The 24776-nt window shown below is 40.9% G+C and overlaps 5 protein-coding genes across 7 annotated transcripts; all 5 read right to left on the bottom strand.

The window, feature by feature from the left end:
• Positions 1 to 503: 503 nt before the first annotated feature.
• Positions 504 to 3647, bottom strand: LOC104422818 (UPF0548 protein At2g17695). 2 transcript variants are annotated; one of them, XM_010035249.3, is made up of 5 exons: positions 3291 to 3647; positions 2763 to 2831; positions 2440 to 2616; positions 2152 to 2362; positions 504 to 893 (listed from the first exon to the last, which is right to left on the bottom strand). In XM_010035249.3, the coding sequence occupies exons 2-5, from the start codon at positions 2819 to 2821 to the stop codon at positions 711 to 713; spliced, it is 630 nt and encodes a 209-aa protein (XP_010033551.1). In that variant the 5' UTR covers positions 2822 to 2831; positions 3291 to 3647; the 3' UTR covers positions 504 to 710. The 2 variants fall into 2 exon arrangements, with proteins under 2 accessions (XP_010033551.1, XP_010033553.1); XM_010035251.3 differs by having other exon boundaries at positions 3315 to 3647.
• A 2881-nt stretch (positions 3648 to 6528) lies between these two features.
• On the bottom strand, positions 6529 to 7710 carry LOC120288826 (putative F-box protein At5g60060). Its single transcript, XM_039302993.1, has one exon. The coding sequence runs from the start codon at positions 7708 to 7710 to the stop codon at positions 6529 to 6531; it is 1182 nt and encodes a 393-aa protein (XP_039158927.1).
• Positions 7711 to 9863: 2153 nt separating this feature from the next.
• Positions 9864 to 12130, bottom strand: LOC104422817 (putative F-box protein At5g60060). 2 transcript variants are annotated; one of them, XM_010035248.3, is made up of 2 exons: positions 10984 to 12130; positions 9864 to 10343 (listed from the first exon to the last, which is right to left on the bottom strand). In XM_010035248.3, exon 1 carries the CDS (start codon positions 12104 to 12106, stop codon positions 10991 to 10993), a length of 1116 nt encoding a protein of 371 aa, XP_010033550.2. In that variant the 5' UTR covers positions 12107 to 12130; the 3' UTR covers positions 9864 to 10343; positions 10984 to 10990. The 2 variants fall into 2 exon arrangements, with proteins under 2 accessions (XP_010033550.2, XP_010033549.2); XM_010035247.3 differs by having other exon boundaries at positions 9864 to 10268.
• Positions 12131 to 13980: 1850 nt separating this feature from the next.
• Positions 13981 to 15147, bottom strand: LOC104423997 (putative F-box protein At5g60060). The gene has a single exon (XM_010036405.2). It carries the CDS (start codon positions 15145 to 15147, stop codon positions 13981 to 13983), a length of 1167 nt encoding a protein of 388 aa, XP_010034707.2.
• Positions 15148 to 21369: 6222 nt separating this feature from the next.
• On the bottom strand, positions 21370 to 23103 carry LOC104422816 (putative F-box protein At5g60060). Its single transcript, XM_018864345.2, has one exon. The coding sequence runs from the start codon at positions 23037 to 23039 to the stop codon at positions 21879 to 21881; it is 1161 nt and encodes a 386-aa protein (XP_018719890.2). The 5' UTR covers positions 23040 to 23103; the 3' UTR covers positions 21370 to 21878.
• Positions 23104 to 24776: the final 1673 nt, after the last annotated feature.

The raw sequence follows: 24776 nt of genomic DNA, 5'->3' as shown, positions 1-24776 counted from the left end.
CCATGATGAGTAGAAAAATCAGCCTACAGATTGACCGTGGATTGTTTTTGAAATGAAATAGACAGCAAGCAAGCATTAATAAGAGCCTGTGTAACCACCCCAAAAAAAAAAAAAAAACAAAACAAAACTACTCAATGCAACGCTACTGGCAATAGTCAATTGTCTAGAATGCTGTCCAGCATTAGAGTTGAGTGGTCAAATTCAAACTGAGTGATAAGTTGACCAACTAAAGCGCCTTTAATGCATATCATTTTGCTCATCATAACTTATATCCCAACTATTCTTGATTCAAAATTTAACTTATATCCCAACTATTCTTAATTCAAAATTAAGTTGATGACAATGTTAACACAGTATGCTATATTTCAACATAATAAACTTAGCTTGTGCATAAAAGTGCAGACTTCTGGAAGCTACAATTACTTTAGAGTCTAGATTGGTGTCCCTCTTCAAGTGTGATAGATGTTACACAATATCTGAATCTCATGTATAGAAACTTGCAGTGGTAAAAGCGAATTTAAGCCATCAAATAGTTGGCATTCCAGCTCATGTCATTCAATCAGCTTACATACTGTGTTTGGACAGAAGAAGACGTACACTGGTATCAAAAATCGATATCATCATAACATATTGCAGATTTAGCAAGAAGTTGTCATGAGGACATAATCATGTTACACTTGTACACAGCTTGCAGCATTTAGTACAGGTAGCTAAGGAGCTCCTAAATGTTTCCGGACAGCATTACTAGATTGATGAGCAAAATACTTCTGCCTGAGCTGTACATATGGGTAACCAATGAAAGACAGAAAGTGAGCAGGCTTTGAGAAAGAGAGTATTTCATACCACACTTGATTGTTCTCGTCCAGCTCAATCGAAAAGCTCTCTTCCCCAGCCTAGAGCAAAATGGAATGCCACATTATTATTTAAGAAGACTTGATGTTCTACGAATAAAACTTGGTCATATGTCCAAAAATACATTTTAGACAGGAGAAACTAAGTTGGTTTGCCATGTCAGATAATTGAAACAGACTTTGCAAACACTGCCTAGTAATATGTGACAGAAGGTTCTTATCAAGATTTAAAGGTAATAAATAAATAAACGTGACAAATGGAAGATTTGAAGGTTGTCGATCTCTAGTCTTGTCAGACGGCCAAGATGGCTCATCAATAATCAAAGGGCGCAGCATTATGAAATCACAATGACCCAATTGATAAGCCCATTGTTGTCATCAGCCTAAGAGCTGTGAAGAGATGAGCTTAATATCCACGCAACTTTGTATTCGTAGAGGTCTAATAAATGCTAGCATTACTGTATTTGCTACAACTTTCAGATGGTAAGAACTAAAATCTGTGGCCAGAAAGTAGCTGCCAACCAGACTGAAGAAATGACAGCATCTGTATGAGACAATATTGGAAAAATTAAATATACTCAAACAGTTCGCTTAGAAGGGGGTGAGGGAGGACACTATGCATGCACCCGATTCGCATATTCAACAGTAGAGCAACTAATTAGATTCCTTATGATTCATTTTGACAATTAGATAACAAGCTTTCAGCTTGTAAGGATAAGAAGGCAGCAGAGAAGTTAACTGCTTAATTAGGATACATACTAGGGATATAGTCCACTGTCATGTCTCCCCAAGCAAATAGTATATCGAAAACTTCAGAGAAGAAAAGCTCATGGTACTGAATCCCCACTACAACTTGCAAATTAAGGTAACAGCAGCAAAACATACTGCACAGAAGAACAAAATACCAAAATGAAAACTCAAGACATGCTTGTAGATGATAGGAAGAGTGACCAAGGATAGTCATATGGAATTCCGCAAATCATACAAAATCAACTCAAGGGTTATCCATAAGATGCAAAATAGCTTGACGAATAACATAGTGTAGGTCGCCCAAAAGACATTCGACGCTATTTCAAGCTAAAATTGACATATGCATCTAAGCATATGCAAGAGTTCAGAAAATTCTCATAGGCCATGAAAGAAGAAGGTATGAGAAGTGTAAAAGCTAGTATTCATCATAAGTATCATTACAAAAAATCATTATAACCAGGAAGCCACAAGATATCGTTTATTAACATTTGAGCCACACTTATTCATATAAGTACCCATGTTGCACTTGAGGTCAAAGGAAGTTACCAACCAGCAGGTGACCTTTAAGTGTACCACCGCCGAAACGAAAGGAAGCCCCACCCAAAGCCCCACCCTTCTTAGACTTCTGGCTTTCATTTACAAAGACCACTTCAAGAGGCATCACGAGCCAAGGCAGAAACTCCTTCACACAAACACAAAATTTCACCCCATTCTGAACTCGAGTCTTGGAATCAACAAATGTCCAGTTCAACCCGAAATGCCTACAAATGCAATCAAGTCTAAGGACAGGAATGTAAACCTGCACAAGACTTTGCCTACACTGAACACATGAACAGACCTCCAACTCTGAAGAGCATTCTTGCCTTTTTCATAGGTATCACGACCGGATCCAACTAAAACACGGGCATGGTTGAGTAAGAACCCATCCTTGTGGAGTTCACAATCCTCCTTGAGGATTGACACAGCCTTCGCCGTCGCCCCTCTGTATTTAGCATCATAGTTGAAGGGACCGGACCTGGGTGATCCATACATAACACATTATCATAACTGAGTGAATCGACACAAGTAAATTTAGTTTCCACTTCTGCGAAAAAAACATAGGTGCGAGATCTTTTAAAAGCACGATAGACAGAAAAAAACCAGAACCAGAGTTAATCTTACTTGTTAATGCATTGCTTCTGTTGTTCTGCAGAAGGTCGAGACCAGAACAAGAAAACCATTCCCAAATACCTACACACGTTTTAGAGTACAGGAACAATTCCTTTCAAACACCTATCAGAATCATGCTGACTCAGTTCGAACTGACAATGAAACGAACAGGCAGCCAAGCCTTACCCCATCAGGTGCGTCGGCCAATTCAATTCGAAAAACTAAAAGGGATGCCAGAAAAATCTCAATTTAAGGACATGTGACATGTCTCTCACAAACCATAAATTTCCACAACTTCGGCTAACAAAATACCGAGGATTGCTAATCACGCCATGGGTTGAATCTCCATACATAAGCCACTAATCTCCATTGCCGAAAGTTCAATAGTATCGTAAAGTCATGTCCCGCATGTCCATCGGTTCGTTCATTTAAACAAGCATTGAAACAACACTCGATTCACCAAATTGGAGGACGTTAAAAAAAGAAAAAAATGAATTTTCAGCTCAATAAAAGCAAAAGGACAGTACGAGAAACCACTACCTTCTAATGGGTGATTGCACTCACGTTTGGAGCAAAGTTCAGAAGATTGGCGTCTGAACGCTGAATCAAAGCGCAATCGCTTTCCACGAGCGAATTCGATCGCCCCCCTTTCCGGAAAATTCTCTCTCTACCCCGCCACTCCCTCTACTTTCCGCGGACGGCGAAGACGGCGGCGGCGGCTGACGGCGGAAGGAGAAGAAGGAGAAGAAGATGGAGGTTAAGCGAGAAAACGAAGAGAAACCGGGAGGGGTCTCCCGATCAGTGAGATGGAACCAGCTGATGAAGCGCTCTCTCTCTAGTTTCTCTCTCTAGAGGTCGAAGGTGTGGAAACGAAGAGAGAGGGTAATCGCGTCTGTGTCCCTCTCGGCTGGGTTCATTTTTAGGGTGCTATTGGGAACCATTTTGTTAAAAGTTTTAGGAAAATGCAAAGAATAAAGTGTTTTGAAAATTTTTTGTGATAAAAAAAATTATCAAAAGAAAAATTAAAAAAAAAAAATGACTGGCAAGGGCTGCGGTCCGACGACCGCTGGCGACCTCCGGCGACCTCCGGCGACCCGGTTCTTGGGCAACGAGATCGCGCGACGCCGTCGCGACCTTCAGCGACCCCAGATCTAGGGCGGCGAGGTCGCGTGCGTCGTGCGACGAGATGGGTCGCGCGGCCCCGGTGAGCTTCGTGCAGAGGTCGGTGCAACAGGCGACGGTCGCCGACAACACCGCGACTCGCGGAGGTTGCCCGACTCTCCGACAAAGATCGCCTAGGTCGCGGCGTCCCTGTAGCAGTCGTTGGCCCGGAGAAGATGAATAGTGTTTCATCCAAGGGCACGCACCGGAAAAACAAAAAATTCTTGAGGATAATTTTGGAAAAAAAAAAAAAAAAGTGCCGCGTGGGCATGCGAAAAGGCTGAAAGCGGGCGGTTCTCACCGCCCTGGGCTTTCAGCCTTAATACTTGCTTTGCTATTAAGTCCCTTCCAAAGTGTTTTGCCAAACACCCGTTTTTTTGCCCAATGGACTTTGGACCCCAGGGGGCTTTGGAAGTGGTTCCCAAACGCATCCTCCATTTAAGATTTATATATCTCAATCTCTTTATTTTTAAAATTTATTATGAATGCTTTAAAAAATAAAACTTAATGATTAATGATCCATTTAAATAAATATGAGTTCATAAATGGATTGTATATCCATTCTAACACCTCTAGGAGCAACCGAACGAATTGAAACTGGGAAAACTGAAGAGGAGCAGAATCTTCTTATTGGCATCACTGAAATCAGCTCAGGTTCAGACCCAATACAGGAAAAAGCCCAACGGCCCAATTTTGTCACTGCAATTCAGAGGTTTCGTGTGTTAGTCTTATGGTGAGGAGTTAAGTTTAAAAAATCGATTTTTTGGGGCGGTTAGTATTAAAAAAATTACTAATTGAACAAATTAAAGAAGGAAAAAGTCAGCCAATTTGCCATGCCACAATTCACCAATTTGGGTGATGGACTGACGGGTGTATATACAATTCTTACCAAAATCATCCATGAAGTTTTAAGCCACAGGAATAGCATAATGTCGTCATATAATTCACTCTCGAGAGAATAAACGTCTTTTGTTGGAACTATCGTAGTTTAGTCATATCATGTTAAAAAAAAATACATGCTAATTCGATTATTTAAACATGTCAAATGGTCTATCAACAGTTTAAGTAGGTAACCTATAAGAGAATCGAATCTTCTTCTTTCTTTCGAACTGAAGCCCTGTTCACTTTCGTATCATGTTATGTCAAGAGTTACTGACATTATGGAGCCATCCTACCTAATAATTTCTAGGGAGTGATATGTTTTGACACCACTGATGTGTAATTCCAGGAAAAACGATAATAAAAGTAGAACTTTATTTAAGGTTATATTGTATTGATATTCATGCTATTTTAAGTAAGATCAAGCACTGATCCAAGGTATATCTTGGAATTGGACTGGACTAAACTTAATTCGAAGAATCGATGTCTCGAGCAACACTATCAAGGAATACCAGATGAAATGGAATATAAAAAAGAAATTGGTCATTTTTCGTATAGACTTTGAAACTAGACTAGACTGACGGGGTCAGTTCCAAAATCATTATTAGAGTTTATAGATAAGTTTCAAGTTCAAAAAACTAATCAATGATCCTAACAAAGTAGGTTTCCCTAAAATCACTCGCCCCTAATTTTAAGTCTAACCGTTTTCATTCACATACATGGTAACAATATTAATATATCTATTGATATTCATACTTAATTTAATCCAAAATATTGTTCCTAAATTTTTAAATATAAAAAAAAAATAATCTTTGGTGTTTTCTCAGTTAATTTTGTTAAATTTGTGTGCTTTGAAACTCTACGGTTAATCATCCAAAAATATGATATTAAATAAAAAAAATAAACTTAACTAAATTTAATGAAGAAAATACGAAACGCCAAAGCTTAAAAAATTTATCGGTGTAAAACATCATGGATAAGATCTAACAAATTTTATTTGTTTTCAATCTATATCCCAAATCAACAACAACAAAATATGGTGCTACCTTTTTATCATCTTTTTTTCCATGTAAGTATATTTCACTTTATGTTTTCTACACCAGGAGAAATGGAGATGATGAGCCAAATTTTGGGCAATAATATGATTTTCAAACTTGCGAATAATACTAATTTATTGGACTTTATTACCGAAAGTTGAGAGATTAGAAACTAGATTGCACATTTCGCAATAATTCGAGAACTTATGGTGACCTTTTCATTTGTTTGATTAATAAAATTACTACAGAAATAATTCAACGATCACATTAAACGAATTAGACCTTTTAAATCTGACATTGCATACAAGACAAAATTTAGGGACTCTGAGTATCATTTCCCTAGATATAAATTGTATTTTTCGCGTTCATTCTAGAGTAATCTTTAAAAAAAAAAAAAAAAATCTGGAAATAAAAACTTAATCATACTTATATCTAGATTATGGAACGAGAACCGCATTCCAACCACTAGGAGGCCACCCTTCCAACATGGAAGGGGGAGGTGAGGATTCAAATGTGGGACGGTTTCGACTTCTACGGCCTGTCTTGCAGGGCAAAAGTCTGAAAGTGAGTGTAGAGTAAGCATAGACCAAAAAAAAAAGAACCGCATTCCAAAGACTACAAACGTAAGTAAGCATTTAAAAGGGGCATGACAAGCTGCCCGTCTATCTCCATACTACCAATATCCTAATCGCCCTTCTTCATCAACGCAATAAACCAATCCGGAAGTCAGAATAGTCCGCCCACTTGAGGCTACGATTCGCCAAGTTGAACACCTCAAAGTTGATGCAACGAATCTCCGCGCGGTAGATGCAATTCCCCTCGCCATGCCCGTCGAGCTCGCGCGCCGGGACTGCGAACGAGCAGCAGTTGCAGAGAAAGAAAGCCGAATCGCCCAAGCTCCTCACCTCCTCCCATCTCGCACGTCGCTGATCCAATCTAAAGACTTCATAATGACTTGTCTTTTCCGGCGAGCCACGGCTACATGGACCATCGCTAGTGTATCTGCACACTATGTAAAGATCACCGCCCGATACCACCAAACGCCTCGAAAAGCAGTCGAAGAGGCGACGGCGGCAACCGCCAATGTCGTAGATCGGCAGTGAGAAACTTCGAAGTCTGAAAGATGTCTGAAGCTGCAAAATCTGTCCGACGGAATCAACGACCCAGACTTTGCCATCATACGCTACGATGTCATCATACTGGTCGATGTCGCTGCCATCAACCTCTAAATAGCTCCAATTCTCATCCCCGTATTTCCAACAACCTAATTCCCCACCTTCATCAATGAAATAAACCGAACATTGATCTGAATCAGAACCTACGGCATCCGGATGCATCACTGCTTTCTGTACACCTTGAAAGAGGCGGCCTTCGGTTCTATAGCTATAATGGAGCGTGTATTGTCTACAGATTTCAACCATTCGGGATTGGCGAGAATCGAGTACCTTCGGGAACTTGTGGAGCATGTGCGCAATCCTCCGCTGTGAGTAGAGGCTGAGGATCATCATACAACCGGGCTCCGCCGACTCCTCGAGCATCAGCAGCCACTGCGGGCGGCCGGAGCCGGCGGCCCCGTCCGGCGTCTCGAGGGCGTAGACCGTGCTCGCGCGGAGGAAGAGGTCGGGCTGGATTCGGAGAGGGAATCGCGAGGCCTCGCGGCGGGGGGGCGCGGGGATGGCGGAGCGGAAGGAAGAGCAGACGCTACGGAAGCGGAGGACGTTCATGCGGGTGTCGAGGCGATTGCCGATCTCGTAGAGAATATCCGTAGGAAGGTCGGGGCATGAGCGCCTTTCGGTTGGATCCATGGGAGCTCTCTTGCGTTTTCTGCACGGATGATCGCGGATGTCGCCATAAGAAGAAGAAGAAGCAGAAGAAGAAATCATCGGGATGTTTTGCCGAAGTAAGTCTTTGTCACATGCCATAAATATCTGGGATGTTTTTCAAAATTCAATTTACATCAAGTTAACCTATCCAACAATAATTTCAGTTCATATCTTTAAGCAATCAAAACAACAATTTATCATCCTCCACTACTTTATTTTATTTTATTTTTCATCCATATTTGTTATGTTAATATTGGAGAAAAAAAAACACTATTATCAACATGTTTTAAACACCTTCCATTTTCCATTGTAAATATTTGATTCGATTTCGGTTGCAGAATCGGATCGGAAGATCTGCATTCTCTTCTTTCAGTTTTACCTTCTAATTTCTCTCTCTCACTCTTTGTTTTGCTTCGTCCACTTCTTTGCATTTCCTCAACATGAATCAACCATTCAAATCTCACGAGCCTTTTCTAGATTGGTCGTTCGGCCTTACAAAAAGAATCAAGGATGCTCGAGCTACATTTTTCTAATTCCAGCATATACAATAGGTTTTTAGCATGGTTGAGTAAGAACCCATCCTTGTAGAGTTTACAATCCTCCTTGAGGATCGACACGGCCTTCGCCGTTGCCCCTATGTATTTAGCATCATAGAACTTTTTATAAAAATAAAACACATAGACTTAACTAAATTTAATGAAGAAAATACAAAACAGCAAAGCTTGAAAATTTTATCAATGTAAAACATCATCGACAAGATCTAACCAAATTTTATCTGTTTTCAATCTATATCCTATGCTACCTTTTTATCATCTTTCTACATATTGTTATAGTTCCATGTAATGATGTAAGTATGTTTCACTTTATGTTTTCTACATAAGGAGAAATGGAGATCACAAGCTAATATGATTTTAAAAACTCAAGAATAATACCAACTAACTTATTTGACTTTTTTACTGAAAGTTGAGAGATCAGAACCTAGATTACACATTTCACAGTAACTTGAGAACTTGTGGTGACTTTTTCGTTTATTTGATCAATAAAATGACTACACTGAACATCAAGAAATAATTTCGATTAAAAAAAAAAACATCAAGAAATAATTTAATGATCACATTAAATGAACTGAACTTTTAAATATGACATTGCGTATAGGACAAACTATGAGTATCATTCTCCTAGGGCTAATTCCAAAAATAAAGCATCAACTTAAATCTAGCCCAAACTATTTGTTGTCTCTTAAAAAAACACCAACTTTAGGTCGAGCAACAAACATGACCAAATTTTATTTTATTTTTATCTTGTAAAAAAACACCAACTCTAGGTCAAGTAACCCACCGATAAGATACTGTGATGGTTCAGAACTTGCTCCTTATCACTAATGTGAGGTCACAAGTTCGAATCTCTAAGTACTAGCGTCTTAAGTGAGGGGACATGGTGGTGGGATGACTTGGGTCCTTTGCTAGTCTCCCCCCGGGAGGCTTGTGGTGGAGTCCTTAGTTACCAAAAAAAAAACTCTAGGTCAAGTATAATTCTAACCCCAACTTTTTTTTGTCTTGGAAAAGATCAACAACTTTCATTTAAATCCGAAATCTGCCCTCTTAATTTAGATCCATTGATTGTCCTTAGTAATAAATTCATGTGCATTTTGCTGGTTGGATTTAAAATACTATTCATTGTCTTCTTGTTTGAGCCATAACTTGGAGAATAACGGTGAAACTATTCATCATCACCTACATTTCAATAGCAAGTCAAAAAATCTCCAAATTGAATTTCTTTGGCTAGATTCTATTGTTTGTAGTAACATGAAGCTGTGGACCATCGTCCATCAAGAGACATAATGGACGAAATTTGCCAAGCTCCCAGCTAGAACCTCTTTTCTTGAAACAAGGTTAACTTGAAATAGAGAGTTCATGGTGAGATTTGAGATAAGGGTGAAAGTTTATGATTTTTCACAAGACAAAAAAAATTGGGAACATAATTGCCAGTCGGCCTAATGTGGGTGCTTTTTTACTAGACAAAAAACAATTTTGATCAGATTTGTCTCTAAACCTAAAGTTAGTGCTTTATTTTTGGAATTATCCCCATTCTCCTTGATATAAATTGCATTTTTCGATTTCTTTCTAGAGTAATCTTAATAACATTCTTCTTGTTCTTCTTTTTCCGGAAATAAAAATCTAATCATGTTTATATCTAGAATGAGAACCGAAGACTACCAACATAAGTGCATTTAAAAGGGGAATGACAGGCTGTCAGTCTCATTTCCATACTTGCAATATCCTAATAGCCCTTCCAATATCCTAATCGCGCTTCTTCATCAACGTAATAAACCAACAAGGAAGTCGGAATAGTCCGGCCACTTGAGGCTACGATCCGCCAAGTTGAACACCTCAAAGTTGGCGCAATAAATCTCCGCGCGGTAGATGCAATTCCCCTCGCCATGCCCGTCGAGCTCGCGCGCCGGGACTGCGAATGAGCAGCAGTTGCAGAGAAAGAAAGCTGAATCACCCAAGCTCCTCACCTCCTTCCATCTCGCACGCCGCTGATCCAATCTAAAGACTTCAAAATGACTCGTCTTCGCCGGCGAGCCACTCCTACATCGATCGTGGCTAATGTGTCTGCACACTATGTAAAGATCATCGCCCAATACCACCAAATGCCTCGAAACGCCACGGAAGTGGTGGCGGCAGCAACCGCCAATATCGTAGATCGGAAGTGAGAAACTTCTAAGTCTTAAATAAAACACATACTTAACTAAATTTAATGAAGAAAATACAAAACGCCAAAGCTTGAAAAATTTATCGGTGTAAAACATCATAACCAAATTTTATCTGTTTTCAATCCATATCCCAAATCAACAACAAAAAAATATGGTGCTACCTTTTTACCATTTTTTTTCCATATAAGTATATTTCACTTTATGTTTTCTACAGGAGAAATGGAGATGATGAGCCAAATTTTGGGCAATAATATGACTTTAAAACTTGCGAATAATACTAATTTATTGGACTTTATGACTAAAATTGAGAGATTAGAAACTAGATTGCACATTTCGCAATAACTCATGAACTTACTGTGACTTTTTCCTTTGTTTGATTAATAAAATTACTACGCTGAACATTAAGAAATAGTTCAATGACCACATTAAACGAATTAGACCTTTTAAATCTCACATCCCATACAAGACCAAATTTAGGGGCTATGAGTATCATTCCCCTAGATATAAATTGTATTTTTTCGCCTTCATTCTAGAGTAATCTCAATAACATTATTTTTTTCTGGAAATAAAAATTTAAATCATATTTACATCTGTCCGTCTCTCGCCATACTTACCAAGATCCTAATCGCCAAGCAATAAACCAACACGGAAGTCAGAATAGTCCGGCCACTTGAGGCTACGGTTCGCCAAGTCGAACACCTCAAAGCTGTTGCAATTTTTTTCCGCGCGGTAGATGCAATTCCCGTCGCCATGCCCGTCGAGCTCGCTTGCCGAGACGGCGAACGAGCAGCGGCGGTTGCAGAGAAAGAAAGCGGAATCGCCCAAGCTCCTCGCCTCCTCCCATCTCGCACGTCGCTGATCCAATCTAAAGACTTCATAATGACTTGTCTTTTCCGGCGAGCCACGGCTACATGGACCATCGCTAGTGTATCTGCACACTATGTAAAGATCACCGCCTGATACCACCAAATGCCTCGAAAAGCACTGGAAGCGGCGACGGCGGCGACGGCGACCGCCAATGTCGTAGATCGGCAGTGAGAAACTTCGAAGTCTGAAAGATTTATGAAGCTGCAAAATCTGCCCGACGGAATCGACGACCCAGACTTTGCCATCATACACTACGACGTCGCTATAACGACAGCGCCGTCGGCCATCAACAACTAAATAGCTCCAACTCTCATCCCCGTGTTTCCAAAAACCTAATCGCCCGCGTTCGTCGATGAAATAAACCGAACATTGATCCGAATCAGGACCTACGCCATCCGGATGCATCACTACTTTCTGTACACCTTGAAAGAGGCGGCCTCTGGTTGTACCGCGATAATCGAGCGCGTATTGTCTACAGATTTCAACCATTCGAGATTGGCGAGAATCGAGTACCTTCGGGAACTTGTGGAGCATGTGCGCGATCCTCCGCTGCGAGTAGAGGCTGAGGATCCGCATGCGCCCGAGCTCCAACTCCTCGAGCATCAGCAGCCACCGCGCGCGGCCGGAGCCGCCGGCACCGTCCGGGGTCTCGAGGGCGTAGACCGTGCACGCGCGGAGGAAGAGGTCGGGCTGGATTCGGAGAGGGAATCGCGAGTCCTCGGGGCGGCCCGGCGCGGGGATCGAGGAGCGGAAGGAAGAGCAGACGCTGCGGAACCGGAGGACGTCCATGCGGGTGTCGAGACGATCGCCGATCATGGAGAGAATCTCCGTAGGAAGGTCGGCGCATGGGCGCCTTTCGGTTGGACCCATGGGAGCTCTCTTGGCGTTTTCTGCACCGGCGATCGCGGAGAAGAAGAAGAAATCGTACTGTGGAAGACTTGCGAAGGAGGGTTTGTGCTTCGCGGGCCCGCAAATTAGAGTTGGCCCATTTCGAATATCTGGGTCTGGCCCATTATTTGAGAGGAGCAAATCAAGTTGCGGGCTGAGTTATCAAGGATTATTTCCGAGGGCCGTGTTTAACGAAGAAACTACTTCAAGTAACCGAGCCCAAAAAAAAAAAAAAAAATGAAGGGGGATTTTTTTTTTTTCAATTTTAATAACGAAATTTCATTCGAATATCTTTCAAATTTTTCCATTCGTTTTTTTTTTCATGAATATTGAAAAATTTAATCTTTTCTTGTTCATGCCGAAGTGAGATGTTTTCTAAATTTAATTTATACTAAATTATATTATCCAACAATAATTTCAGTTCATATCTTAAAGTAAATATTAATATTGGAGAAAAAAAGACATTACCATCAACATGTTTCAAACACTTTTCGTTTTCCATTGTAAATATTTGAGTTGATTTCGGGTGTAGAATTGGACCGAAAGACCCTCACTCTCTCCTCTTAGTTTTACATTGTTTTTTGTAGTTTTGTTATTATCGCTACCACCTCTAGTTTCTCTCTCACACTCTTTGTTTTGTTTCGTCCACTTCTTCGCATTTCCTTGACACAAATCAACCATTCGAACCTCACAAGCCTCTTGTAGATCGGTTGCTCGGCCTTACAAAAAGGATCGAGGATGCTCGAGCTACATTTTTCCAATTCTAGCATATACAAGAGGTTTTTTGGAGGCATTTACGTCGTATAATTCGAAGAATTAGAATCGCGAGCAGCATTCTCAAGGAATACCAAATGAAATCAAAAATAAAAAAGAAATTGATTGGTTCTAGATAGACTCTAGAATCGAACCAGACCAAAATGGTTGGTTTTAGAGAGCAGATTCCAAGTTCAAGAAATCAAGATTCAGTCCCAATAGGGTAGGTTCCACTTCTAATTTTAAGTCTAAGTATTTTATAAAAATACTTAAAGACAATATTAATATATCTATAGATAATCTTACTTATTTTTTAAAATTTAAGCTTCGGTGTTTGGTGTTTTCTCATTTAATTTAGTTAAACCTGTATGTTTTGAAGCTCTATAGTTAATGATCCAAAGGTATGATGTTTTTACAAAACTAAAGCACGGACTTAACTAAATTTAATGAAGAAAATACAAACCACCAAAGCTTGAAAATTTTATGAGTGTAAAAAATTATAAACAAGATTTTACCAAATCTAATCTGTTTTCAATCTATTTCCCAAATAAATAAATAAAGGTGCTATCTTTTTATCATCTCTTCATATGTTATTATGGTTCCATATAATCATATTTTATTTTATGATTTCTATGCTAGGAGAAATGGACATGATAAGCTAAACTTTAGGCAATAATGTGACGATGAGAATTTGTGAATAATACCGAATGAGTTATTTGACTTTATTATTGAAAGTTGAGGCATTAAGAACCAGATCGCACATTTCGCAATAGTTTGAGAACTTGTGGCGACTTTTTTACTTGTTTGATCAAATAAAATGATCACGCCAAACATTAAGAAATAGTTCGATGACAACGTTAAATGAATTAAACTTCCAAATATGATATTGCATGTAAGACAAAAATTTCACTAGATACAAAAGCGCATTTCTCGGAGTCATTTGAGGGTATAATCTTAATAACATCCTTTCTCCTTTCTTTCCCTAAAAATAAAAGTTTTAATCATGGCAAGCTGTCCCAAGTAGTTTCATCCCCATACTTCCAAGTTCCAACCATTAAGAAAAACAATTCCAATATCGCCCTAGGTAGTAGGAACTACAAAACTCAGAAGCGACCCCCAGGAAGTCGCCCGCCGACTTGAGTGGTACGTTCCGCCAAGCCGAACACAAGGAAGTTTTCAATCGGGGAAGGGGTCCAACACGAGCGCCTATCCTTGTAGTAGATGCAGTCCCCCTTGCACCCGGCGAACTCCGGCGCCGCAACCGCGAACGAGCAGTCGTCGCAGATGAAGAAAGCCGAATTGCCCAAGCTGCTCACCTCCTCCCATCTCCCACATTGTCGATCCAATCTATAGGCTCTGAATTCCGGCGTCCTGAAGCTTCTCTCGTGTCTGTCCACCACATAAAGATCACCACTCGACACCACCAAGTGCTTCCAATAGTCGCCGCCGCTGAAGCCACAAGGGCCGGCCGAGATACTTCGAAGTCTGAAGGATGAATCGAGCTGCGAAACCGACCCCAACTTATCCACAACGCAGACTTCGCCTTCATAGACTGCAATGTCTTCATAAAAGCCGCCCTTTGGATCATCTACAAGGCTCCCGTTCTCATCCCCGTACTTCCAATAAGCTAATCGCCCTTCTTCATCAATGAAATAAACCGAGCACTGATCTAGATCAGACCATACACAGCAATCCGGATGCATCACTGCATTCAGCCCAAATATATTTTGATCAGACCACCATCCCCAATACCGTTGACCGAGGCCTCCAATTCCACGATCGAGGAAGTATCCTCTACAGAGTTCCACGATTCGGTACTGGAGAAAATCGAACGTCATTGGGAACTTGCGGGGCGAGGGCCGGATGCGCCACCGCGAGAAGACGCTGAGCATCCGCATGTGCCCGAGCTCCGTCTCCTCGAGCTTCAGGACCCACCGCGCGCGACCGGGGCCCGTGGCGGCTCCGCCCGGCGTCTCGAGGGCGTAGACAGTGGTCTTTTTGAGGAAGAGGGTGGACCTCTGCACGCGAGGGATTCGGAAGGGGAACCACGGGCGAGGCGCGGGGATCGAGGAGCGGAACGAGGAGCAGATGCTGCGGAACCGGAGGACGTCCATGCGGGTGCAGAGCCGATTGCCGATCATGGAGAGGATCTCCGGCGGGAGATCGGACCATGGGCGTTTCCTGGTTCCCTCCTCCATGGGAGCTCTCCCGCGTTTTCTGCACAAGCAATGGCAGATGTTGCGGGAAGGAGGAGGAGAAGGAGAAGACATCGTCACTGCTGCCGAGGAAGGCAGGTTTTAGAAGGGAGCGCAGCGTATGTCTGCAGAGATCAAACCCTAATAAGAGTTGAACCTGGTCAGGGCAAATAGCTACCTCATGCAATGGAGTTCAGTTATCTTCTTCGACCCAAAAGAAAAAACAGATCAAAGGAGAATTTTATTTTTTTTTCAATTTTGATAATGCAATTTCATTCGAATTTCTTTGAGAATTTTCCGTTCTATTTTGATTGTGAATCTTGGAAAATCTAATTTATTCGTCTTTCATGCCGAGCGAGTTATCACATATCATAAATATCTAAAGTGTTTTCCATATTCAATTTATATCAAATTATCTTATCCGACAATAATTTGAATTCAATTTTTTAAAGTGATCAAAACGACAATTTGTCATCCTCCATTACTTTATTTTAAATATCTTTCCATCCATGTTTATTCCATGAATATTGGAGAAAAAAAAATATTACCATCAACATGTTTTAAACACTGTCCGTTTTCAATTATAAATAGGTATGTTAATCATAAAATCAGCCACTTTGCCACACCAATCCGTCAATTTGGGTGATGGACTAACTGGTGTATGTACGGTTCTAATCGAAAACATTTATAGTGCTTTAAGCCACAGGATTGGCATGACGCCATCATATATTTCACTCTCGAGTGAATAAACTTCTTTCGTTGGAATTATTGTAATTGTTGACACCTAAATTTTGGCGACTTTAAATAAATAAAATAAAAATCGCATTAGAACAAGAAGAAGAAAATATAAGGAAAATCAATCGATTGATTATGCAAATAAATTAGAAATTCTAATGAATATTCAGATTTTAATAAATGTGGAAGCAATTAGGAGATCGAGGTGAGTGAAAAGAAATTTTTTTATAAAATGGAATGAATCAAAGCAAAATCGAACAGATTGCGAAATCACACTCCGATTTGCAACCATGAATTAATGCAACAGAAGATAGAAATTCAAAAATTACATAGAAAATGGCTGTCTGGAATCACTATAAAAGAAAGCCATAATTTTCGTCACAAAAGAGAGGGTGAGCTCGAAAAAATTCAGAAGCTTTCGTCCACTTGGTCAAAAGAGAAAGTCATTTCTCTTTTCTTTCTCTAACAAGAAAATAAAAAAGAAAGAAACAGTGAGAGAGAAGAGACGTGAGAGACAGGTGAGGAGAAAAAGAAAAGAAAAGAAAAAACAAAATAGAATCACTGTGCATCTTCTTCCTCCCGCACCCGTCGCGTCTCCCCCGCGAAGCTCGCCGCGCCGATCTCGCTCGCCGACACCACCCCTGCCGCTCGTCCGCGAGCACCGCGAGACACCTCTGCAACCGCCCGTCCTCCTCCGTCGCCGCACCACAGCAGCCCCCGTCACCGCCGACTGCTGCTTTCCCTCCGCCCAACGCCGTCGCCTCCCAGCAGCCCGCGACCCAGCGTCTGACGCCGCTGCACCTCCGCAGCAAGCTGACGCCGTCGCCACTCGCCACCACCCAGACAGCCTCCGCTTGCGCACCCAGCGACCTCCGCGTCTCCGTGCCCGCACCAGCAGCGCCGGACGCCAGAAGCCCCGACGCCGACGCCCCTGCTCCGCCTCCACCGGCAGCGCTCGACGACCCGCGCCACCTCCGCTCCGCTCGACGCCGTGAGCAGCGACCTGCTCGCCTCCACTTGCAGCGCCGTTCGAACGCCGCCCCTGCCTGCCTCTGACCGCCCGAGCACCAGTAGCCCACTGCAAATCCGCCAGACGTCCCGACGCCGGTGCCTCAGCCTGCTCATCTCCACTCAGCCGACGCCGCTGCGCCTCAGCGACCCGCGACCCAGCGCGCGACGCTGCTGCAACCCACGAGCATCGCTGCCCCCTCCGCCTGAGTGTCACTGCCGTCGCCATACTTCACCCCCGACGGCCGGCAGCCCGCCGTCCTGCAACTCGAGACCTGCTCGACGTTCGCGACCGCCTGGTGTCCGACGATCCCTCCTCCGTGCGACGATTCCACAACAGCTCTGTGCTCGCTGCTGCGGCACCACCGCCTGTGACGCCCCTCACCGTCGCCGCCCGCCAGCCCTCGCCGGAGCTCCGACGCCGGTCACTTTCTGCCTGGCGCCACCCACTGCCGCCGCTGCCCTTTCCAAGTCCCCCTTTAGGTGGTTTTTGTTATTTTTATTTTTCATTTATTTTATGCTATTTTAGTTTATTTATTTTTTAAGTTTAGTTATTTAAATTAAAACATTGTATGTCAATAACTTTTTTCATGAATTTTGTAGACATTAACCGTATGGGTTTTGCCTAAAATTATTGTAATTTTTAATTTAATTGTTAATTTGATCGGTAAAACGTCAAATCATTTTTTAAATTATATTGATTTTCGGGCATTTTGATAGAATTTTAATTGTTAAATAATTATAATTATTAATTTGATCCATAAGATTTCATATCAAATTTTTAATTATTTAGAAATTTTTTATATGTTGCAATCTTTAGGATTAAAATAATCGTTAATTTAATCCGTGAGACCACTGATTATTTTTTTATTATTTTAATCATTTATTTGATGAATATTTTAATTAGTTTAGATTTAATATTTATTTGATAATTGCTTATCTTGAAAAATAATATAAAAAAAATCAAAATTTGCATCAGAATGTAGTGGTTTAGTAAATTAAGATGGCATTTTTTTTTTTTATTTCACTTTTAGATAATTTTTGGAATAGATTAGGATTAATTTATTTTTTTTTTATAGATAGACTCTTAAATAATGTTTGCACATTTTAGCAATCTCATCCTTTTCTAAAAATAATAGATTTCTAAAATAGGATAGGGTTTAAGTAAAGTTAATCTCTAAAATAAGTTAGAAAATTATTCATTCTAAATGGTTTAACTAGGGTTTCTATTAATTCCAAATCCCAATAAAAAAATAAAAAAATATTAGGTGCATGTCAATTAGTTTGCATATTAGGTTCATTTAATTAGAAATAGTTTGTTAGTAAAATTAGGTCATGTAGTTAAAATGCATGTTTTAATTTCGAGATAAAAGAAAACCCAAAAAAATGTTTGCATGTGCATTTAATTCTTTTGATGCAATTTGTTTGATATGATTAAGCATCCGTGATCACATATTGCATGATAGTAATTTAGGTTAAATTTAATCCAAACCGCCTTTTTGCAAAACATTTTTGAAAAAAAAAATGATATCGAAAGGGTATTAGAGAAATCTAGTATAACCAAATCCCCGTACCCAAAGTCTCTGGTTTGTAGGAGTTAAATAATTCTCATATCATTTTATTTAGGTGTCTAATCGACCTACCATAAACTGATTAGAGACAATTCTTAAATAAAATTCATTTGCATATTAAAAAACAGAAACTAAGTCGCGAATTAGTATGCGCTTGGGAGGGCACGGGTTAAGTTTAAAACTTAGCAGTTCATTAGCCTGATTTTAGGTGATGCATCCGAAATTTAGGTCACAATGGTAATTTAATCATATTGTGTTAAAAAAAATGACATGCTAATTCGATTACTTAAACATGTCAAATGGTGTCTTAGCAAATTAAGTAGGTAATTCATAAGAGACAAACGAATCTTCTTATTTCTTTCGAACTCAAGCCTAGTTCAATTCATATCGTGTTGTGTCAAGAATTACTGACTTTATGGAGCCATGCTACCTAATACTTTCTAGGTAGTGATATGTTCTGACTAGTGATATGTTCTGACACCACTGGTGTGAAATTCTAGGGAGAGCAATAATAAAAGTAGAACTTTATTTAAAGTTATATCGTCTTGATATTCCTACTATTTTAAGTAAGAGCGACCACTGCAGGGTATATTTTGAAATTGGACTGAACTGACCTTAATTCAAATAATCGACGTCTCGAGCAACACTCTCACAAAATCGGTATTAGGGTTTATAGATAGGTTCCAAATTCAAACAATTGATAAACAATCCCAACAAGTAGTAGGTTCCCCTAAAATTACTCACCTCTCACATTAATTCTAACCGTCTTCATTAAGATACATGGAAAAAATACTAATATATCTATTGATATTCATACTTAGTTTAATGTAAATATTGTTCATAAATTTTTAAATATATTTAAAAAATCAATCTTTGGTGTTTTCTCATTTAATTTTGTTAAATCAGTGTGCTTTGAAGCTCTATGGTTAATCATCCAAAAATATGATATTAAATAAAACACATAAACTTAACTTAATTTAATGAAGAAAATACGAAATGCCAAAGCTTGAAAAATTTATCAGTGTAAAACATCATGAACGAGATCTAACCAAATTTTTTTCTGTTTTCAATCTATATCCCAAGTCAACAAAAGAAAATTGATGTTACCTTTTTTTTATCATCTCACTTTAAGTTTTCTATATCAGGAGAAATGGAGATCACAAGCTAAATTTTGGTGAATAATATGATTTTAAAAACTTGAGAATAACACCAACTCATTTGACCTTGTTACTAAAAGTTGAGAAATTATAAATTAGATTGTACATTTCGTAATAACTTGAGAACTTATGGTAACATTTTCATTTGTTTGATCAATAAATTGACTACACTAAACATTAAGAAATAGTTCGACGACCATCTTAAACAAATTAAACTTTTAAATATGACATCGCATTTAGGACAAAATTCAAGGACTGTTTGATATCATTTCCCTATATATAAATTGCACTTTTCGACTTCATTGCAGAGTAATCTTAATAACACTCTTCTTTTTTTCTGGAAATAAAAATTTAATCATCTTTATATCTAGAATGAGAACCGAAGACTACCGATATAAGTGCATTTAAAAGGGGCATGACAAGCTGTCAGTCTCATCCCCATACTTGCAACATCCTAATAAACCAACAAGGAAGTCGGAATAGTCCGGCCACTTGAGGCTACGATCCGCCAAGTTGAACACCTCCAAGTTGGCGCAATAAATCTCCGCGCGGTAGATGCAATTTCCCCCCGCCATGCCCGTCGAGCTCGCGCGCCGGAACCGCAAACGAGCAGCGATTGCAGAGAAAGAAAGCCAAATCGCCCAAGCTCCTCACCTCCTCCCATCTCGCACGACGATGATCCAATCGAAACACTTCGAAATGACTCGTCTTAGCCGGAGCAGAGAAATGCTTGCGCACCTACACCTATTTCGGATCTTTCGACGTGCTCTTTGGAGCTGGAAGGCCCCGATTTCGGTCTAGTCAAGTCGGAGGTGCCCCCTGTGCTCATTAGGAAGCGAAAGAAGACTTACCCACTCAATGCTACGATCCTCCAAGCTAAACACATTAACTTCGTCTCTCAAGGAAAGGGGATCTGTCTAAAGTATCTATCCACTACACACGGATCATCACTGCAGATTGACGATGAGAACTTTTTAGTCCTAAATGACGAATAATCCGTGGAACTGTCCCGAACCAACCAAGTACACAGACTTTGCCTTCATATACTTCAATATCATCATAACAACAACCATGTCGATCATCCAAGTGGGTCCAGTTCTCATCCCCATACTTCCAGTAACCCTATCGCCCTTCCTTTACAATGGAACACACCTCAAGTTCATCTAGACCAGTCCATGCACTATCTGGGGACGCCACTTCTTTCTTTATACCAGGAACGATGCCCAATGTACTGTACTCAAGCCTACCTTCTCTACAGATTTCAACAATCCTGAATTCAAGAGAGTCGACTACCTTGAGGAAATCGCAGGGCAAGTCGGTGATTCGCTGCTGCGAGAAAGCCAGTGATTTGACCGTGCATATGTATTCCACAGCCGATGAAGTAAGCCAAGCAGCCATATATTAGAACATCTCACGACAGCATGCTTGTAATAAAGTGCAAGCTCAACAAGCAAAGCAGGCAAATGTCCCCCTGCACATTCCCCCAACATCTCCAATCTTTCTTATTTCCCCTTTTTTCCCAAAGTCCTAGTACTATTTGACAGCGTGCGCCTTAATGCCAACCCGTTTCTCAGGACCACAAACTCACTCTTTGCTATCGCTCAGCACAGCTAGCCATTGGCAGTTCTTCACATAGCGAATCGATTAAGACGTGACATGTGCTCGGATGTACATACTAATGGAATTTGCTTCCTCAAAGTGTTATTCCTTGCTTCTTCAAATCTAAGCAAGTTGACACCAAAATCCAAACGGAGAGTCGCGCGACGACTCCATATGAGAATGCCTGAATTTCACCACCATCATCAAGAAAAATGAAGGTCGGGAGCTAAATCAGAATATCATTCCTAAAGGCACCACACATTATTTTGTATTGATATTCCATTCTAGAATACAAGTATGAAGGAGATTAGATACATTCAAGCACGCAAGTGTGCCATTGCATAACTAGGGAAAGGAAAATCTAAACCCCGATATGCCCGGGCAGAGACATGCTCAAGTACAGATAAATTACACCTTCACCTATTTCAGATCTTATATTCAGGACTAACCTGGTCTAATCGATGTACTCTTCAGACCTGGAAGGTGTTGGTTTCGGTCAAGTCAAATCAGAGGTGCCCCGTGTGCTCATTAAGAAGTCAGAAAAGACCAGCCACTTGATGCTACAGTCATCCAAGCTAAACACATTAACTTCGTCTCTCAAGTAAGGGGAATCGGTGTTCTCCATGTAGTAGATGCAAAATCAGATCCTGATCCACAGAAAGACATCACAGAAGTTCACGATCTAACCTACTTGCGGATGTACAATTTGGGTCTGCAAGGCGTTATCGACTTCGGTTTACTTGAGTCGGGAGGTGTTCATCATGCCCAGTATGGAGTCAGAGAAGTCCAGGCACTTGATGCTACGATCTGCCAAACTGAACACCTTCACGTCTATCATTGAGAAAATGGAATCGGCTTCCTCCGCGTAGTAGATGCAATTCCCGTGGCACCCACCAAGCTCGCACGGTGGGAGGGCGAACGAGCGGCGCTTGCAAAGAAAAAAAGCTGAATTGCCCAAGCTTCTCACCTCCTCCCATCTCCTCCGTTGTCGATCCCATCTAAAGACTCTAAAATAATCCATGCTCGTATTCACAGTATAAAATGGGTGACTCTCATTTGCACCATCCCTATAGTATGTGTCCACTACATAAAGATCGCCACTTGACACCACCAAATACTTCCCGTCGTCATCGGGGTGGTGGTTGCTGTTGCTGCCATAGATTGACGTCGGAAAAGGTTGAAGCCCGAACGATTCATTGATCTCCCAAACCAACCCGAAATAATCGACGGCGCAGACTTTGCCATTATAGACTGCGATGTCATCGAATACAAAGTCCTCTGGATGATCTAAATGACTCCAATTCTCATCTCCGTACCTCCAATAAGCTAACTGCCCATATTCATCAATGAAATAAACTGAACACCGATCTAAATCAGACCCCACACAATCCGGATGCATCAATACTTTCCGTATACCTTCAACATGAACGAGGCCTCTGGTTCGACTATCATAATCGAGCGTGTATTCTCTACAGATTTCGACCATTCGGAATTGGAGAAAATCGAGTACCTTCGGGAACTCGCGGGGCAAGAACGCCATCCGCCCCTGCGAGAAGAGGCTGAGGATCCGCACGCGCCCGAGTTCCAGCTCCTCAAGCTTCAGCAGCCACCGCGCGGGACCGGAGGCGGCTCCCTCCGGCGTCTCGAGGGCGTAGACCGTGCTCCAGCAGAGGAAGACGGCGGCGCTCGGGCGGGGGAAGACGGCTTCGCTCGTCGGGCAAGGGACCTGGAAAGCGACTCGCGAGGTGTTGCGGCGGAGCGGAGGGATCGAGGAGCGGAATGGAGAGCAGACGCTGCGGAATCGGAGGATGTCCATGGGGTTGTCGAGCCTCCCGCCGATCATGGAGAGAATATCCGGTGGGAGGTCGGACGATGGACGTCTTTCGGTCGGATCCATGCGAGTCCCCGGTCGGTCCTGCTCGCAAGAAGACGAAGAAGATTAAATGAGATACTAGTCGAGTGGTGAAAATTCAGGGTGATTTTCATCTAAAATTATTCCACAGTAGCGCTGGCCGGCCGTGGCCTGGAGTGGGATTGCACACCAATGGTAAAGGTACAATAAAGTGTCAAAACTTGTCAAGATGGACATTTTAATACAAAAATTATAAAATATATACTTAACTACCATTTTATTTGAAAATTGGAACACTTGAGAATAACTAGAAATACGATAGGACATATTTTTAATAATATAAATGGATTACGTAGTTTGCTCAACATTTATTGTCTAAAACAATGTTGTCTTCCATGTTTACTTTAGTGCTAGTCCTGATTAAAAAATGATCATTTAAGTATCAAGTTATGATATAAGTAATCACTTAAATGTTGTTCGTGGTTAAAAATGATCACTTAACTGCAAAAAAAACCAATGTTGTTTAGCATATTCTTGATATTTACGTAGATAATTTTTTTAAAAGCATCGCCACATCGGCAAAAAAATCTCAACGAAAAATGCCATATTGGCACTTTGGCAAAAATTTCTCATTGTTACCACTTAAGTGTTTCATTCTTCTTCGATTGTGGTACCCAAGTATACCTTTTCGGACTTTTGGCACTAAAGTATATCATTTTTCTCTGATTTTGATATTTAAGTATACATTTTAAGATTTTTGGCACTAAAGTATCCGCTTGCGCCAAGTTGTGACACTTTCGATGTCTGTACCCCATATAGCAATTATATTGAAAAATCTAACTAAAGGTATCTAAACTTTGCCTCACAGCGACAGGCCATGTAACACGGGCCTCTTGATGGGATTTACACTCTTTGCGCACCAATGCCCATCTCCTCACTTGAATTGTCCGCAAAAAAATTGCTAACGTTGCTTGCAGCTGCCAGTTCTAAGTGCGCACACTGCATGACGGTCACGGTACAAGATTTTATTTAATTTCGAACAGATCACTCTATGACCCTAGGCCGTCTCCCTCTAAATGTTTTATGCACCCGTAATTCGGAGCTTCATGTTACACATTTCACGAGATGTGTCGGATCCGGGGCATTCTGGATCCGTGCCTCTTCCTCTCGGTTGATTACCCGACTCGGAAGCATTGACGTTCGAATAGGCCTTTTTCTTGCCTGGTTGGATTGGTAATGCGAGGAGTGCAAGAGTTTCGAACTTGCCAATGTTAATTTACGAGTGATTTGCGAATCGTGTGAATGTCTCGCACAGAAATTAGTGCCCTATTCATAAGCTGATTGGACAGGTTCTTGTTTTTGGTTGTAGCCAGTCAATGGTTATCTTCTTATATTTATAAAATATTTAAAATAATATAAAATTTAATTTAGATAAATTTGTGAAAAACGCTCATTAAATTAAACATGAATAAAATGCAAGTATGTCTTCAAATTTGAACACAAGAAATTATACAGTTTAAGTGATCTAATGACATGTAAAAATAAACTACACCCGATAAAATGTCTAAAGAATTTGATGCCTTCCACGCCATATCTCTATCATGATTCAAATGATGCGTCTATCATCAATGTCCTCTTTTTCGCTTTGGGCACATTCAGCCAGAATCAGTTCTTGCAAAACCTTATGCACGTGGACAGCCATTTTTAAATGTTTCATTACTTTGTGAGATGGATCCAAAGGAAAAGTTAATCTAAAATATATGCAATAGTGTGATTACGAAA

Source organism: Eucalyptus grandis, chromosome 10 (genome assembly GCF_016545825.1).
Source record: "Eucalyptus grandis isolate ANBG69807.140 chromosome 10, ASM1654582v1, whole genome shotgun sequence".
Lineage (NCBI taxonomy): Eukaryota > Viridiplantae > Streptophyta > Magnoliopsida > Myrtales > Myrtaceae > Eucalyptus > Eucalyptus grandis.
Note: the sequence above shows the minus strand (reverse complement) of the source record. Positions and strands in the feature narration are given on the sequence as shown.